The following is a 19,457-nucleotide window of genomic DNA, read 5'->3' as shown; positions in this document are numbered from 1 at the left end:
TCCCCCCTTTAACTATGGAAACACCAAACACCCACCCATGATCGGCAAGCCTAGTTGAGCTCGATAGTTCATAAGTTGGTCTTCTCTTCTATTGCGCTGAGTTGGCCTTCTATTGTCCAGCTGTTATTCAAAAACTTATTTTGCTAGCCTTCTATTGAATGAAAAAACGTCATCATTTGGGAGCATTTAAACTAAAGTAAATCCAAACAAAAACCTAATCAGTTTCTACTTATCTTCTTGTTGTTTCTTCTCTGCTAAAACTAAACCCAAAACTAAACAAACCTGTTATCGAACTCCTCCATTCGCTTACAGTTGAAACACTGTTCAGCCACCATGATTGCAACGTCATTCAGCCACAGACAAGGTTTATCTCTGAAAGGTCTATGTTTTTTTCTATAACTTACCTAGTTATGCTTTAGTTATAGGATTGTTTACAAGAACATCCCTGGTCCTCCTCTTGACCAAACTTTCTGTCATGTAATTAAATTTTCAGATTTATAATGTTATTCTGCTTTAATGGATGAATTGTTTTAATGGAGATGATTTTAGATATGATATTATTCTGCAGAGGGCCAATCTGTTTCCATTCATTTCTCTTCTTAAACGTTACATGGTTTCATATATACATATTATTAATGATTTTCAATGGAAAATCATATTAAATTGAGTTAGGCCATGTGAACCCCGAGCTAGTAGATACGAGCTCGAGTTAGGTGCGAGTCGAGCACGAACACTTAAATTATAAAGCGAGTCAAACACGAACATATGTTTTTATGAGCTCGGCGAGTCTAAAGCGAGCCCGAGCCTAGCTTAACTGAAAACAAGTTGAACCATGTTCGAGCTCAACTCGGCTCGTATCCACCCCTAGTTTAAATGCTCCCAAACGACAACCTTTTTTCATTCAATAAAAAGCCAGCAAAACAAGTTTTTGAATAGCAGTTGGACAATAAAAGGCCAACTAAACGCAATAGAAAAGAAAGCCAGCTTATGAACTACCGAGCTCAACTAGGCTCGTCGAGCCAGCCGAGTCGAGTATTACCCCGTTAGTGTTTGGGCTCGGGCTTAGGCTTGTGTTTGTTTCCTGATTTTTGCTTTGGCTCGTGTTCATATTCGTGTTCGCTTAAAATGGGCTCGTTTCGAGCTCATTCGAGTCAAGCTCGTTTCAAGCCCGAAAAAGCTCGCCTCAAATCTAGCCCTAGTTTCAATAAGAAACTCTTGATTCTTATCAAGTAGAGCTATGACAACTGTCATACTAAGGTAGATTTTGAGATGATCAAAAGAAGCTTGAGCAACTTCAGTTCAATAGAAGGAGTCTTTTTTCAGCAAATCAGTTAAAGGTCGAGCTTTCTCCTCATAACCTTGGATGAATCTTTTATAGTAACTCGACAAACCCAAAAAACCTCTCATTTATCTCAGTGTCTTCAGGACAGGCCAATCTATTGTGGCTTGGATTTTCTTGGGGTCAGTAGTAACCCTTTTGGCACTAATTATATATCCCAAATAGTCCACCTGAGCAACTCCAAAAATACACTTAGTTCTCTTGGCATAAAGTTGGTTTAACTCTAGCAACTGTAAAACAATCTCCAAATGCAGTAAATGATCACTTCTTCTTTTGTTATAGATTAAGATGTCATCAAAAAATACTAGAACAAATTTCCATAGGAAAGGTTTGAATATGCAATTCATAATGTTTTGAAAGGTGGAAGGAGTATCAGTAGGGCCAAAGAGTATCACTAAAAATTCATAGTGGCTCTCGTGAGTTTTAGAGGTTGTTTTTTCAATGGAGGAGGGATACCTTCGAATTTGCCAATGCTCTGATCTAAGATCAATTTTTGGGAAGATGACAGCTCCTCCTAGTTCATCCAATAGCTCCTCAATTAGGTAAATGAGATATCTATCTTTAGTAGTCACTTGATACAATGCTTTATGATCACTACATATCCTCCAAGTGTCATCCTTCTTCTTCACTAACACAACTGAACTAGAATAAGGGCTAGCACTATCTCTAATCACCCCTGATTCAAGCATCTCTTTAATCAACTTCTCAATAACATCCTTCTACAACCCTCCACACATGTATGGCCTAAGATTTATTGGTTGCACCTCTTCCTTCAAGACAATTAAATGGTTTTGAAACCGTGTTGGAGGTAGGCCTTTTGATTCCTCAAAGATGCCTTTTATACTTTCAAAGTTGGTTATCTAGCTCAACTATAGCAAATAATGGTAAAAAGACTTCCAAACTATGAAAATAAACCTATTCCTCAAATAGATTTCAAGAGTGAGATATGAAAAAGATAATACAATGCAATCAATGAGATGACACAACATTGAAGTGGATTCAGATAGAATGATAAAAATAAATGTATGACTACTTCAAAGGATGGTTTGGTGATGGGGTTAGGGTAAGATTACTTCTTTCTTAGGTGAAACATGACTTGTCATATAAATATTTACCTGTGATTTTGTTTTTTATGTTGTAAAGTCATCCAAGGGCAAAAGGTTTGAGGCAAAAACCTTTCTCTCAATTACTCGTTAGTAATAATGTTTAGGAAAGATAGAGCCAAAGAGATGAAAATCTAATGGCCGAAGTTTCGTGAGTTGAAAGCATCGTTGCCGGTGGCTGGAGAGAGAAAAAAAATAAACCCTAGGTTTAGAGGGCGGAGGGGGCAATGTTATTTTTCAAAGTTAGAAAACCTTACATAAAGGTGAAATTGTTAGTTTTTAAAACCTAAGAGAGAAAATATAATGAATTCTATATTTTTTTAATATTATTAGTAAAATGACAATACCTTTGCCTCTAACTGAAAATTTTAATAATAGTTAACATATAGATGAGTGTTTGAGTTTTTCAACTATCGTAGTAATATTTTTGAAATTGAACTAAAACTTGAGTGGGAAATAGTCATTTGGCCTATTGAGGAAAAGGTCATTGTTAGGATAAAACTGTCACTTTTCCTCTACTTTCATGTTTTATCATCTCATTTATGTCATGGTACTACTTTTACCTTTACCATATCTTCACTCTAGATTCTATGTAAGGAAAACTTTTAGTGCATGGTTTGGAAGTTCTTTCTTGGAGCTAGATAACCAACTTTGAAACTACTATTATCAGCCCACCAGTGTAGATTTCCTTGACAATAAGACAGTAAACAAATCCAGCATCTTATTGCTTTGTTTATTGCCTTTTTTACTCCTATCCTTGACTTCTTACACAGTGACACATCCATTTTCTAGCACACTTTAACCAGAAATAAGTAATAAAAATATGTATTATATCATATTCAAATAAAACAATACAAAATATTAAAAAAAATAAAAGATCTAAGTAAAAAGCAATATATGTATAAACATATATGAAAATACAAAATACAAATAAGGAATCCAACACTACAAATACAAATAGATAATCCATGAATAAAGTTAAATATAAAAAGATTCAAAATTGCAAATACAAATAATAGAAACCTACAAATAGTCTTGATAAATAAAACATACATGTCAAATATAATTAAAATTACCATCTAATTGCACATGCCTCAAACCCATCCAGCTATTTAACATAAAGAAAATCAAGTGCATTGCTGCCTTAAAAATTGACTAAGAGTCTAATAGTCACATAAATAAGATAGCTGGATTTCAATTTACCTTTTATATTTCCTCTTAGTGCGAAATGATTATCAAAATTTTATATAACCGAACGAACCAAATAAAATAATACCATTAATAAGACATTGACTCTTTTATTACCTTCAATCAAATACACCTTAGGATTTGTTGCATTTGATTAATCTTTTAGTACAAAAAATGAAAAATTACCACAAAAATAGATTACATTGAAGATTAATTATATAAATTATTACTATTTTTTTAATAAAATTTACTAGATATAAATAATTATAGTGTTTGATTGGATATAATAAAAAAATATTAAGATATTATTTTACTTAAAAGTCATTAGATATAATTATTTTAAAAAAATTTTCATATTACTTGTTATATTAATTGGAAGTTAGGGTATTTTTATCCTAAAAATTTAATAAACAAGGATAAAATTGTAACAAAATCAAAATTACCTTAGTAATTTTTTAATATCTAAAGTAGAGATGGTGATTAAATTATCTTTTATATTACTTGTCACATCACCATTAGAAATATAAGAATATAATAATCTTTTACTACCTAACAACCAAACAAAATAATGTCAATAATAAAATATAGTTTACCAAATAATATTTCTTTAGCTTGAACCAAACCCTCCTAAAATAATCTATTTTAGTAATAATCTTTTATTACTAAATAAAAAAAGATTGTGTAAACTGAATGCACTCTTAGGGGTCTTTGGTTCAGAATAATATTTGAATATCCTAATAATCTATTTTTCATTACTGACATTATCTTATTTAATTCATTACGTAATAAAACATTTTGATAATCTTTTATTACCAAGATGATATGGCACATAAAATGATAATATGATTACGTCTTTCATCTTAAATATTAAAAAACTAATAAGGTAATCTTAATTTTGTTACATTTTTACTCTTATTCAATTTTTAGTACTGCAATTCTCTCATATTCAATTAAAATAACAGGTAAACCTAAACCCTCATTGTCACTCTATATAAATTTTAGGATTCTATTAAAATTACAAACCACCCATCCCACCTCCTACTACCACCCAACACCACTTGTCGATTTTGTGATCACCAACAGACCTGCCCTTCTCCAATAATCTAACCAGACACAGTAAAAATTTATACTCTATAATCTTTTCTTGGTGGTAATCTTTTGTTTTTAGTAATAAGATATTATCCAAACCAAACACACCCTAAGGACGTAGAGGAATTAACTCCTAATGAGCAAGATGATGTTAGCTTTTGCAAATCTAGCTTAATACTACCATAAGCTCTTATACAGAGAAGAGAAAAAGCACTTCACATGAAGAGGTTGACACAAGCAATAATACGCATTACTTCACCTCCAACTAGCTAGGGCTCTCACAAGTATACCAGATTAATTTAGCAAAATTTTTAACCAAATGGATGGATTTATTCCAGATTATAAGCACAATAATACCAAAAAATATAGAGCAGCTTGCTAAGGCGTCTATGTTTATACTACAAAAGCTGGTAAATTTTCTTCAATTTCACCGCATGAAAATTATCTGCATATGAAGACTACATACAAATAAATTAACTCATGATGTCATCTTACCAATTGAAGGAATCTATAAGATGAAACTTCAGAACTAGAAGGTGACTATAGTAACAACTCAGCAATCTGAACAGCACTAAGTGCAGCTCCTTTGCGAATTTGATCACCGCAGACAAAGATATCCAACCTGTTTCAGATTTAAGCATCAGTATGATGGTTCAATACTAAAGGTTGAGTGTATCTTCAATAAAGAAAGATATGGCACAAGACAATCACCCAAAATTCCCATCTTGAGAAGCATCACGGCAAATCCTGCCAACTGCGACATCATCTTTGCTTGATACTTCCAATGGTGTAGGAAAGTGATTGGATGCCCGGTCATCAATAATAACTACTCACTCGAGGTGCATTCTTTAGAATTTCCTTAGCCATGTTCTAGAAATCAAGAACTTGAACTAGGTCACAAATGTTTACCGGTTAAAATAGAAGATTATGACTTTTATCAGCAGTCAAAAGAATTTCAGTTTTAATTGAGACACAAATATTGAACCCAGTAGGAAACTGCTTGCAATATAATATCCTGCTTTAGAGCGTTAATCTGGGATGATAAATAAGTTTAACACCCCAAAATCACGAGGCCCAAGCCAAGTTTGATTAGGAATAACTTTGGCCAATACTAGAGAACTGAATACTCTTTTGCATGCAAACATTTGTTAATTGAAAGACTTTACAGAAGGATGTGGAAGCTGAAAACCAACTACAGTAAGAAAGCTTCCAGAATTTTTTAAGTCAATAGGAAAAATATACCACATTAAAATGATTTTCGTGACAATAAAAATTTACTATGAGCATCACTTTTTATTTAGGGTGTCAAAACTATCCTTTTTGGCAGGTGACATATCAATGCAATGCTGAAAATCAGAAAACTAGATACAGAAGAACAAAGCAGAACTAGGAAGAGAAGGTAACAGAGCCTGGATTAACCATCTAAAAGGAACATGAAATCTATGGTTAAAGAATGTACAAGGGAAAAACAAGATTTGTGACCACCTTGGCAAAAAATTTCATAATAGTAAATATTTTTATATAAACTTTTCAAGAAAAAGTTTCTTCCATTGCACTTAAAACATTTAATAGCTCTTCAAATCTTAAACTAATCTGTCTTACTACAAGAAAAGCCTCTCAATTTTGAGAAATTTGGTTCATTGTTATACATATATAGCCATGAATTGTATTCATCTCACATCCTTTTCATTTGATAACCTATTTATCTTATAACTCCTAATCCATAAAAATAAATTGCAATATCATCTTTCTTTGAAAAATTTAACACCAAATGATATGATTGATTTCTTAACTCAATTGCGCAGCCACCAACATCACAAGAAGATTTCTTTGAACCAATGATGGTAAATGTCAAACATAAAACAAGCACTAATATACCATCTACTTTAAGCTGTGCCCATTATGTTTCCAACTTATTTATGAAAATAAACCAGAAAATATAAGCAAAACCAAAAAGTTTTTATACACAGATGCTATTAGTAAGAAAATTTGACAGAAAAATTAACTCAAGCAACCCTTTACTTCAATAATCATGATAATACCTCATCAAGAGGCTTCTCAAATTGAAGATTCACACTCTTGGCATGTGCACGCATGACAGGAACTCATATGCATGTGGCAGTCACTTTAACATCCGTGTCATTCTACAACATTAGAATAGAATTAAATTTTTAATGAAATCCCAATCAATCTGAATAGAAATTTATGTATAAAATGAAGCAGAAACCCAACTTTGAAAACTTACCCAGATTTTCCTAGTCTCTTTTACCAATTTCATTTCCTCTTCATTGTACCCATTTTCGAGAACAGGTGCATTGTGTGAGAACAAATTAAAAGCATACTGCAAATATCAAAAGTTTCCAAATTGTTATCATACGAAACTTTTTGGTGACAACAAATTACAGGACAACATTGTTGATCACAAGGATATTAAATACCTGTTGTTTAAATATATTACAAGTTGTGGCTTTCCTTCCAATACCTTACAAACAAAAATTAAAAATATACAAAGATAGGTTTAGAACGCACATTACAGAAAAATCTTACACACCCAAGCTTATGAGATGGTTTAATTATAAAACCTCACGAGTCTGCAACTCAAGTTCTTCCATTGCAGCAGCACCGGCTCCACTAGCTGCCCGATATGTACTAACCACCATGCGTTTAACCTGCAACATTACAGCATAAGGGAAAAAAAAAACCTTTAAACAAAACAAACGAACAGCCCACATGCAACTCATTGATTCAGCAATAAAGATCCAAACTTTCAACCCATCAGGCCTTTAATCTACCAAAACTAATACCTTCCATAAAAGGTAACAGTAACCATTTTAGAAAAAAACAAATCAACAGCAATCAAACAACACATTCAATCATTCATTCAACAAAGATTCAAACTTTCAATCCAAAAGTCTTGTTATCAAAATTATATAATTTGGCATGGCTATGAAAAGGCGTGCCAGCCATCAAACCATTGTTTAAAAAAATAAAACATCAAGCAACTCAATTATTTAACAATAAAGAATTAAAACTTTGAACCTACCACATCCCTTTAATCTATCAAATTTTAGGACCTCCATACAGGTATAGCTGCTTGCCGGCGGAGCGCTTGGAAGCTAACATAGAGTCGTTGAGGGCCATGAGGACTTTGGTGAAGATGGGTTTGGATTTGGATTTAAAGAAGGTGGGCAGCTTGGAGAGACAGTGGATTTGAGTTTGGTGAGAAGTGAAAGTGGCGGCAGCCATGGGAGAAACATGTTCCAGAGAGAAATGGTGGAGGCGGCTGCTAGTGAGAATGAAGAAGAGTGTGTGTGTGTTTGCAAGTTTTGGAAAGTTGGCAAGGGAAGGGAGAGGCTTTTGAATTGCAGCTGTTGTTGTTACTATTAAAATGGCTGCTCAGATTTTGTCGAAGTTTCAAAATATAGTTATTTACAAACCTATCCTTACGATGTAAAAAATTTATTTATGAATTTCCTTTAAACTTCTTTCTCGATGCAGACTGAGACAACTCGAGATCAAATTGTGACTCAGCTCAAATGATCGGAGTTTAAACAGGGATAGCCCCATCGCAAGGATTAAGTCAAGCAAGCCGAACCCAAGTAAGTTATTAGAAAATTGATAACAGATTTAACTTTTTTCTCTTCGACTTCTTATTAATTGATTCCTCTTCGTATTGATCTCTAACAACCCTTCTTTTGCTTATTTTATGGTCACTTCTCTAATGAACACATCACTAATCAATTAAGTTGAGCTATATCTCAAGTTGGTTTTTTTAAATTCAAGTCAAACTCTAATTGGCACTTGTTCGAGCTCAATTTATATAACACCCCTTTCCATGAGTCTTAACCTCAAGAGAAAAATGATAATTTCACTTGACCATTTTACATGATAAAGAAAACTTATAAATTCAAGGCCAAAAGACTATTTTCCACCTAAGTTTTAACTCAATCTCAAAAATATACTTACGACAGTTGAAAAACTCAAATATCCACTCATAATCTACCTGATGTTAAATTTTTCTATTAAAGATAAAGATAAATTCATCATTTTACCATTAATATTAAAAAACTATAAAATTCATTATATTTTGCCCCCTAGATTTTAAAAACTAAAAATTTCACTTCTGTCTAAAGTTTTCTAACTTTCAAAAGTAATATTTCCCTCCCCCTCCACCCCCCTCAAAACCTAGAGTTTATTTTCAATGGCTCTCCAACAACCTTTCCCTACCACTAATGTGATACCCTTAGGCGAATCTCACATCGACAAAGCACGGGAGAGATGTTGAGTCTGTCTATGTATCTCACATCGGTTAGTGGTGGGAGAATTTGAGTGGTTAAATAGCCTGTGAGCTATTTAACTGTTAAGACGTGTTTTGGGTTGCAAAGGTCATAAGCAAACTCATGATGGATTATGTGTCCAAAGTGGACAATATCTTGACAGTGGGCCAGGTTATTGGACCAGAGATGTTACAAATGGTATCAGAGCAGCTCTGCATGTCCTCTTGAACGATGGTGGGGCAAACCTCAGCGAGGACGCTGAGTCCCGTAAGGGGGGTGTATGTGATACCCTTAGGCGAATCCCACATCGACAAAGCACGGGAGAGATGTTGGGTCTATCTATATATCCTACATCGGTTAGTGGTGGGAGAATTTAAGTGGTTAAATAGTTTGTGAGCTCCTTAACTGTTAAGACGCGTTTTGGGTTGCAAAGCCCAGAAGCAAACCCATGATGGACTGTGTGTCCAAAGTGGACAATATCTTAACAGTGAGCTGGGTTATTGGACCAAGGTTGTTACAACTAGCAATTTCCCTTTAAACCCAAAGTTATCACCGTCCTGCTCAAAAGCAAGGCATCGTCTGAAATTGTTTGGATCAGATGAATCTAGACGAAGCATCATCTAGACAATGTTCTCGTTGCGTCATCTATACGATGCTCTCGTCACATCATCTAGATGACACTTTCATCCCATCGTCCAGATGAAGCATTTTGGACCAACGTTACCTGCAAACCAAGTGTTAGTCCAAAAAGCTTCATCTGGATGACGCAACGAAGGCGTCGTCCAGACAACACTTCGTATGGATGGCATCTTTGTTGTCTAGATGAATCATCTGGATTCGTTCAATCCAGATGATGCCTTAGTCTCGAGAGGGACAACAACAACTTTTGGTTTAAAGGGAAGTCGCTGGAGGTCGGAAAGCTGTTGAAAATAAACCCTAGGTTTTGGAGGAGAAAATGTTACTCTTCAAAGTTAGAAAACTTTAGACATAAGTGAAATTATTAATTTTTAAAACTTAGAGAGAAAATTTAATGAATTTTATATTTTTTAATATTAATGATAAAATAACGATTTTACTCTTACGTCTACTAGAAAAATTTAATAGTTGAGTCATGGACAGGTATTTGGGTTTTTAAACTGTCAGGAGTGTACTTTTGAAATTAAGCTAAAACTGGGATGAGAAATAATCCTTTGGCCTAAATTCAAACATTTCCATATAAACTTATTTTCAAAAATACCCTTAATTAAATCACAAGCTGCTAAAAAAGTCAAAAAAATATCATCTTAATTGATATTAACCAAATGTATGTAAAACATTCAATACAAATATAAATGTCATATCAACCATATAACTCAACATAAACATTAAAAAGTAATATTATATGCACTCAATTTTGAGTATCTAATTAAAAATTAAATTATATGTTATCATATGATTTATTATTTTTGAATTAATTATGAAGTGTATATATGTTGGAAAATATTTCCTATAAACAAATCTTGTGGATTCTAACGTGTTTTTGTTAAGTAAAAATTTTGTGTTCATTTTCGCTACATGTATACATGTTCAATCACCATATGAAACAATACATGCACTTTCCAAGCATAATTGTTCATGGTAACAAAATTCACATCTTCTCCATACTTAGTCATTTTTTCAAGGCCAAAAGACTTACTCCCACCCAAGATTTAATTCATTTTCAAACTCACATTCGTAAGGCTTTAAAAACCCAAACATCCATTATTATCCAACTTCTTTTAAAATTTTTTGTTATTCATAAGAGTAAAACTATCATTTTATCAGTAATATTAAATTAAATAAAATTTTATCTCATTTTATCACCTTATTTTTAAAAACTCTTAATTTTCTCTTATCCTAAATTTTAAAAAGTTACATTTCTCTCCAAATGTTTATTTTTCAAAACCCAACTTTTTTCGGCCATCGGAACCGCTTTCGGTCATCTTCTCCAAGCCACTAGACTCTCCCTCCCCATGCGCTCTCACTCCAATCGAAATCCCCCTAGTGTGGCTTTGTCTTACACAAAGATAAAGAGTTGATTTGTCTTCGTGCACGACAGCTCTTTGTCGTCGATTTGTCCTAGATTCTTGTCAATTCTCATAGACTCAGTGTCTATCATCGACTCACAACAACATATTGAAGACGAAGAACCATCGTCTTTGTCGATTCCAGATGATGAAGACGAATCAATGTCTTCATCCAGACCAAGACAAATCTTTTCCAGTGAAGACAAGTCCAGAAGAAGGGAGAGAAAGGGTTGAAGGGTGTCGATTGTCAAAGAGAGAAAGGTTTTTCAGGAAAAATGAAACTCTAGGGAGAAAATACAACTTTTTAAAACTTAATCTTAGAGAAAAATTGTTAATTTTTCAAATTAAGGGAGAAAATTGATATAAATTTTTGTATTTTTTAATATCACTAGTTAAATAACATTTATCCATATAATTAATAGATTTTGTTAAGTTTAATAGCTCATAGATGAGTGTTTAGATTTTTAAAACCCAGCAAATGTGTGTTTGAAAATAGGTTAAACCTTGGGTGGAAATAAGTCTTTTGGCCTTTTTTCAATCCATGATCATATATCAAATATAAAATGACTAAATTAACCTCAAATCGTTCATGTGAATGTTACACACTTTAAGTGAAATTAATTAATTTTCAGAATAGGCATCAAAATGATAAAAATATATTTCATAACTTTTAAAATTTATTAATAATAAATAGCAGTTTACCTCCAAACTTTATTAAATACATTTTCACCTTTGCTTTTATATAAAATAAAATAAAATTTAAAACTTGAAACAATCATTTCACGATGGAATGTCACTAGTGACAGTTGAAATTGCACTATATCAATGCAATTTTAATTGGAATCACACTGACATGGTGCAATTCCAACCAAAATTGCATCATCGATTCTAAATAAAATCACACTATTTAGATATAATTCTAGTCAAAATCGTACAATTCTAGTGCAGCTATAACTCTTATTTCAATTGCAATCAATGTAATTATGGATTTGGAATTGGTCGAAGTTAGGGTTAGGGTTTTAATTTGTTTTCAGTTGAAGATAGAGGTCTAAGTGATATATTTTTAAATTGGTCGGAGAAATGTAATTTATTTGTACTTTAAAAGTGTTAGTAATATTAATCATATATAAACACGAGAATAGGTTGTGTCAAGTTGCCTCCACTGTGACCCACCATGTCTAACAGGTTAGGATAACCCTCTAGCATGGCAAGACTCGCAACATGGCCTAGGGCCCCTAGGTCATACCTTTGCAGACCTTTAAGAGATCGATTTGTAAAATTATATATTTTTTCAATTTTTAATAAACTGACCCATGGGTCTTACCTCAAGACCCTCCAACCCACAAGTCGTGCTAAAAATGGGGGGTATAGGTTAAGTCACGGGTCGACTTAACCGCTTTACTATAATTAGTCCCATGAGTCATGCTAAAAAAGGGGGGTTTGAGTCAAGCCACAAGCCAACTTGACCAACTTGCTATGTCTAATATATATAGGTGGAAAAATATCATTTTTTAACTGTAAAGATGGGAACTATTGTTTTGTAATTATTTGGGTGGGAAACATGCATTCTCCCTATTGTCTAATTGGAATTTTGCAATAATAATGGATGTATCTATATTTAAAAGCTTTTTATTCCGACAAGTATGTTTAAAGACTCTTGGAGTTGGCTTGATTCGAGTTTTGAGAACGGGTTTAGCAAGTTTCTTGATTTTTCTTGTGTAATAGTCATGAGGTCTATTATTAGACTTAAAGTTTTTACCCGTTTAATCTAATTGATCCTATCTGAATTAAGTGAAAGGAAATCTCCTAACCAAAGTGTAATGAATAGTCTTTTGGGGTTAAAAAATAACTTTTCACTAAACACAAAAGTGGTGATTTAATTTAAATAAAGTGCATCATTTACGAAAAGAGAAAAAAGAGAGAGGGACAATATAATATAAAACTAGATTTGGCTTCATTCTACACTTTGATGTCACTTTTACTCTTTTTTTTTTTTTAATTATTATTATTACCTATTAATATCTAACTTCATTTTTTATTGAAAGTTTTTTTTTTTGGTCTAAAAATGTCTTTTACAATTTATAGGTCATGATAATGTTGACCCATTGATACCACTATCACTAGTAAAACTGGATTTGATTTGAGTTGTTGGACAACTCATATTGATAATTGATACAATTTGTCGAGCTCAAAAAGATTTATCCCAATTTGACTCAACCAATTTGTTAAAATTAAGTTGATAGGTTCATCTTTTTCCTTCATCAACTACTCATCCTACTTTATTAATGTCTTCTCCGATAAACTCATCGTCAATCAAACAAACTAAACTCAATCTTGCCGCTATTTGAATTTAGCTCAGCTGAAACCCACTCCAAAATAATAGACACTAGTCAATCAAATAAGTCACTGCCCAAAACAGTGAATGATGAAGCATCATTAGCAATTCACGTTCACAATAAGATTATTTGAAAAATTTTAAGTACATTTTTTTTAATTAATTTTAAGTCTTTGAGCAAGTCATTTTCAAGACATTGCAGGATATAACTAGTCATTGTCTTCATTTATTTATCTTCTAATTTTCTTCACTTTTTCTTTTTCTTGTAATTTAGGCAAATAAATGCCAAGGACACTCATATTAGTTGAACTAGATTCATGGAACAGTATTGAATCAGTATTATTTATCAATCTAACATTCATAGGAGTTGGAACTAGGTATCTGCCTCATTCCATTTTGGAGGATTCATCGTTCAATGGTGGTGGTAAAGTAACGTCTTGGAGAGCAACAAGCTTTGCTCGACCGCCAAAGTCTTCTGGTAAAACTTCTTCACCAACTTCCTCAACAAAATCTTTTCTTTCTTCTTCATTTGTCACAATCATGATCTGCATTAATCATCCGAAACAAGCTCAAGGTCAAGAACACAATCCTGTGGACTCAACTAAACATCTAACTCTATGGAGAACATAAATAGATAGGGAGTTCCGGAATACAGACAGGCTAAGTCAAACAGTGAAACATACCTTCTCCAGCGTTGCTTTCTCTAGGAAGCGAGAAACCATCCTCCAAACACTGACAAAGATTTGTGGCATATGTAAGATGTAAAGCTTTCCTAAGCGTTCAGGGTAGTAAGCCTGCGTAAATGAGGAAGATCAGATAGCATAAATACTGAAGAAAACTATGTTTGAGTTAATAAGAGAACATATATATCAACTCCTCTATAACAACAATGGCTAACTTTGAAGGATTAACTGGTTTTTAAGCAGCTTTTCTTCCCAAATGACTTAATAATGTCTTGAATTGCATGATACTATGCCCACATCCCTAATTATGAAGTTTCCAACTTCAATGATAAGCATGGTAGATAGACAAAGAACAGAAAGAGAGGATAATGAGAAGCTTCAATGGATATTTGTAGAGTGCAAAGGGTTTGGTTTGCTTAAACTCCAACAAATATGGAAAAAAAAATGTTCAAGATAGGTAGTGAGGTCAAAATAGATACATAAATCTATATTTTGTGAGGAAAAAAATGTAACTTCTCTATCCTCCATAGATGTGAACAATGTACACCATAACCACAATTGTTTTGTAATTGCTGCTTTCTCATGTGATCTAGGATTCGGTTCCACTAAAAATTTTTTTAACTTAACTCTATTTGGTTTAAATTATAGTTTTATGTGGAATCAAAGTTATTGCAGGCAAGGATTAGAACTGACAAATCAATCCTATATAACAGTGAACACCAAGTTCTTGGCAAGTGGGCGTATACCTAGGAAGAAATCAGAGAAAACATGAATGACTAATCATAATAGCTATGTACCTATCCCTTCGGCAACAACAGCTTAAATGAAACATAAGAAGAGCCTTATTGCATATATATACACGAAAAAAATCACACCAGGGAGAAGTGTCTTTCAAAGTTGAAAAAACAAGAAATGAAAAGGGCCAATAAAGAGAAGGGTGAAAACAAAAATATACAAATACTAGGAAAACAAGAGAGTGATGGGAGGGAACCATCCATCATATATGTCAAAGAGAATCAAATGCTAAAATATGTAGAGAACAGGGTGGGATTGGATAGGGTAACATCTAATCTACATAATGAGGGGCAAGGAAAGCTCTTAAAGTTGGAAACCAACCATGGCAGCAAGCCAAAATTGGCCGCAAAGCTAGGATTTGCTTCACACCAAGCCTCCAAAGTTCAGTAGGCCAATGCAAAATGACACCTAGGATATGTACCATGCCAAATATCGACCACCATGGATCAACAAGTCAAACTTCCAAAAAGAAAGTGGTGGAGATCCTCCTCCAGTTTGGAAAGCCCATAGGACTAAGTTTGCTTTGTGTTTTACTTTATTTTAATTGCTTTATTATTAGGATTTATTATTTCACTAGAAGAGTATTTCCTTCATTAGGACTATGGGTTTCAAGCCTATAAATAGATCCTAAAGTCCAGTGTATTGACACACTGATTGATTACTGGATTATTGAGATTCCTCTCCTAAATTTTTTCTCTCACTCTCTATTCTTCTTTTCTACCTATCTTCTTTCCTTCTACCTACCGAACTTCTCTCAGTTCTTCTTTCTTATCCTACATCAGAAAGCCTCAGGAAACATTGCAAATGATACATAAAACTATTTTTTCCATTATGCACTACAGTGGTTATCTTTCTCATCTGCCACATGGGCTAATTTCTTGTTATGAGAAAAAAGAAAGATAATGTATTACCTGCAAAAATTGAAATCCAGTGATCAGTCCACGTACATCAAAATTTTTGTAAGATATCTGTTGCAGATCAAGAATGGCAACTATCTTTTCATTTCCAATTTCTCTTCCTCTGAATGAGCTGAAATAGACGCAAGAATATTGTTCTAAATTTCTTTATTGAAAAGAGTAGAACTATACAAAAAGACTAAGCAGATGAAAACACGTAAATTATCAGAAAATATAAGCTATATAAGAAAACTGTGGAGCATGTAAGTTATACTATCTGCAGATTAGCCTATTTCCCAAAGAACTGGATTATACACAGAATAGGGCGCCAAATGGCTGCAACAAAGGGCATTAATGTCTCAATAAATTAGGATATAATATGTGATAGGATATTATAACTCCAATGACACCGCTATTATGGGATTTCTAATCCAACTACAGCATGATATATACATGCGCTCATGTCAACCTTATATCACATCCAATGACATCCTTAAACACAGGATAGGATTATTAAGTCCCATCCACTCTTAGTTTACATGCTAAAAGCATTCCTAGATGTTCTACTGGTGATCCACCCAGAAAATGCGTTAATCATTGGACTAATAGAGATGTTAAAATCAACATACATAAATTGATACCTGGCAATCGTTTTGTCTAGCAGGTAGACCACAAACTCTGCAACAAAAGAGAAACAAAATGATCAAAGGCTTGCTAACTAGTTGTTATAACAATAAATAGAGCAGCTCATTTTATTGGCATAGTCATGTCTCTTCTAAAGTTGATTCTTGATTTGGCAGGGTAAACTACAGCATAATATAGGCATAATAGGTTTAAACAATTTATTGATGAAGATAGTATTTATTGGACTAAATCTTGGGAACTCATTTCCACATTTCTCACCTTGTTGATAAATATTGAATATTATATGAACTTGTCTTAACCTAATTGAACAATAGATATGTTCATTAGAATGACAACACATACACTAAAAGGGTATTTGGTTCAAGGTATTACCTTAGCACTCTATCTTTTATTATTAATATTAATTAGTTTGATTTGCTAAGTAATAAAACAATCTGATAATCTTCTATTAATAAGGATAATTTGATTATTGTTTTCATCTTGAGTATTAAAAGATTTTCAAGATAATCTTAATTTTGTTAAAATTTTATCCTTATTAAATATTTAGGACAAAAATACATTTGTTTTCAATCAAAATAAACATGATGAATATTTTTTAAAAAAAATTATTGGCAATAAAATGACAACTTAAAAAAATAATTTAATTATTTGATTTCATGATTTGACAACAAGAACAAATCCTAATATATTATTAACATGAAGAATATTTTAGATAATACACAAAACACAAATATTTAACATAAGACGTGTTAGTTTAACCAAACACATTACTAATTTATACCCAAAAATCTTTGAGCAAATGTTATGCATACATACTTTTAAGTACACAATTAAATACACAAATAATATATCATCATGTAATTGGATGTTATTTTATCGTTCATTCAATATCAACCAATCATATGATGACACATTAATTGTGTATCTAATTATGTACTCAAAAATGTGTACACATAGTTTTTGTTTATATCTTTCAAGAGCATTTAAATAAAAAAATATCTTACTATTTTTTATTACTATCAACCAAACAAAATAATTATTTACACATACAAATTTTACTAAATATAGTAATAATTAATACCCAATATCTTCTATAATCTATATTTGTGATAATATTTTATTTTTTATAATAAAATATTCTCTGAACTAAATGCATCTAAGGGTCACCGTCATCATGAATAATATTCATGGAAAAATATAAATACATATATTAAGAATGTAAAAAGAAAACCCTTTGCATGTGGGTTATTTTTTAATTTAATCAAAGATTAAATGTTTGGCCATCAGTTAAAATCTATACATGAAAAACCATTATGAAATACAGGAATTGCTTGAGGGAAGGATTAGATAACTCAACAGTCAGGACTTTATGGTTTGATTATGGGTAGGCTGTTTTGCATGACAAAAGGGAACAAGAATTAGGGAATGAAGAAGTATTGTAAGAAGGGACAACTGATTTCAAAAGTGCAAAAATTAGCAACTGAAACCGCTAACAATAATAAAATATGAGGACCAATATTCCAAGAAATTTACTGAGGTATAAAATGTATTTTCAGTATACTTGATCATAGCATGTTTCAATAAAATGAAAAAAAAAAAGGCTGTAAGTGGCAACTACAATAAGGGTTGACTATGCCCAATGCCTTAGGATAGAGAGGGAACACGAACAGGACCCACAATTCTATAAATTATTGGGATAACCCATATGTCTCCCTCACCAAAGTTCACCTTGATGACTGCTTACTAACTGCAAGTTTGAAACTTTTCTTACTCACTTACCAAACTCCTCTTTTATATAGATGGATACCATAGTTCTAACCCCTCATATAAAATAACGAAAATTATATATAGAAAAATAGGCCTTGATGACTTTGATGATGCTGACTTTTACAAAATTATAGCATCCGGCCTGCCACAATAAACAAACAGCTCCATATGAAAATTTGCCAACTCACATGAACCCTTATGTTTTATGACCCCATGAGTACTCCAGGCAAAGTTATAAAGTTCAAACTATCCCAACTCTCATGAACCTTTATGTTGGAACGTCTATTCCATAAAAAAAATTCAATATATGGCCCATATTGGTTTACTAGAGTACAATCTAGAGCACAAGGCATAATTTTGGCAACCAAATTAGAATCTAATAGAATACGCAGCCATAAACAAAAGTAGAAAGTGATTAAGATAAGAATTCATCTGATTCATTACTCTTAAGCTGAATAGGATCCTTAGCAGGAAAATGCTTGCTAGCCTTGCAAATCAACACTGGAAATTGATCTTTAGACAATCCCTGCAAAAACATCTTCCTTGCCTCCAATTCATCCGGAACTTCGGATTCAGAAATGAACCCATTTGGAACCAAAGCTGCTCTCCATTTCTGCCACTGCACAAACATCTTTGCCGCCTTCTCCGGGTCCATTGACCTTGCAATCAAGAACCGCTTCAACGTTTCATCTCCATATTTCTACAAAAACAAACCAACTCATCAAGGAGGAAAACGTCAACCCCCTAACAGAACAAAAACACATGCATTGTACAGAACAATCATAAACAATTACCTTGGGAGAAGAAGCAAGGAGTTCAAGTGATTTTCTCATCTGGGTCAGAGCAAGTTCATCTTTTGTCTCCATGTTTATCTTGTTTCAAAGTAGGTATTCGAAATTGAGTCAAAAAAGTTAGAGAACTTTCTGCGTTTGAACTTTTAAAATGTAGAGAGAGAGAGAAGAAAGCGTGAATAGTGAGGAGAGTATAGGAAGTAAGAAAGAACAATAGAAGAGAATCAACAAAAACGAACAAAATATCTTGATAATAAAAGGACAAAATGTACTTAAAACCTTGTGGATTTTGGAACAAGTTTGTTGTTAATCGCTGTTACTGAATAAATTATTGAAAGGAAAAACCGACTTTCCAGTAGACCCAACTTCATTAATGGCTTCATTCACTCATCTGCCAACGGTCATCAATTAACATCTGATTACAACTTGCATCCTTTGTCACCCTCTCCGCAGTTATTACTAGAAATATTTCCTTATTCTGTTGATATGTTTATCAGCTTGAAT

At 32.8% G+C, this 19,457-nt stretch overlaps 1 protein-coding gene and 1 pseudogene across 1 annotated transcript; both read right to left on the bottom strand.

The window, feature by feature from the left end:
* Positions 1-5,021: 5,021 nt before the first annotated feature.
* On the bottom strand, positions 5,022-8,123 carry LOC123213467 (annotated as a pseudogene).
* Positions 8,124-13,577: 5,454 nt separating this feature from the next.
* LOC123213139 (CRAL-TRIO domain-containing protein YKL091C) lies at positions 13,578-19,396 on the bottom strand. Its single transcript, XM_044632504.1, has 7 exons — positions 19,233-19,396; positions 18,957-19,034; positions 18,607-18,862; positions 16,392-16,428; positions 15,766-15,883; positions 14,060-14,170; positions 13,578-13,921 (listed from the first exon to the last, which is right to left on the bottom strand). The coding sequence occupies exons 2-7, from the start codon at positions 19,026-19,028 to the stop codon at positions 13,763-13,765; spliced, it is 753 nt and encodes a 250-aa protein (XP_044488439.1). The 5' UTR covers positions 19,029-19,034; positions 19,233-19,396; the 3' UTR covers positions 13,578-13,762.
* Positions 19,397-19,457: the final 61 nt, after the last annotated feature.

Source organism: Mangifera indica, chromosome 4 (genome assembly GCF_011075055.1).
Source record: "Mangifera indica cultivar Alphonso chromosome 4, CATAS_Mindica_2.1, whole genome shotgun sequence".
Classification (NCBI taxonomy): Eukaryota; Viridiplantae; Streptophyta; class Magnoliopsida; order Sapindales; family Anacardiaceae; genus Mangifera; species Mangifera indica.
The sequence above is the reverse complement of the archived record's forward strand: the minus strand, read 5'-3'. Positions and strand labels throughout refer to the sequence as shown.

Coding starts and splice junctions, on each gene's coding strand:
- LOC123213139 (XM_044632504.1), bottom strand. CDS start 19,028: ATGGAGACAAAAGATGAACTTGCTCTGACCCAGATGAGAAAATCACTT. Junction 16,429..18,606: donor GGATCCTATTCAGCTTAAGA/GTAATGAATCAG, acceptor CTTTTGTTGCAG/AGTTTGTGGTCTACCTGCTA. Junction 13,922..14,059: donor AGAAAGCAACGCTGGAGAAG/GTATGTTTCACT, acceptor TGATTAATGCAG/ATCATGATTGTGACAAATGA.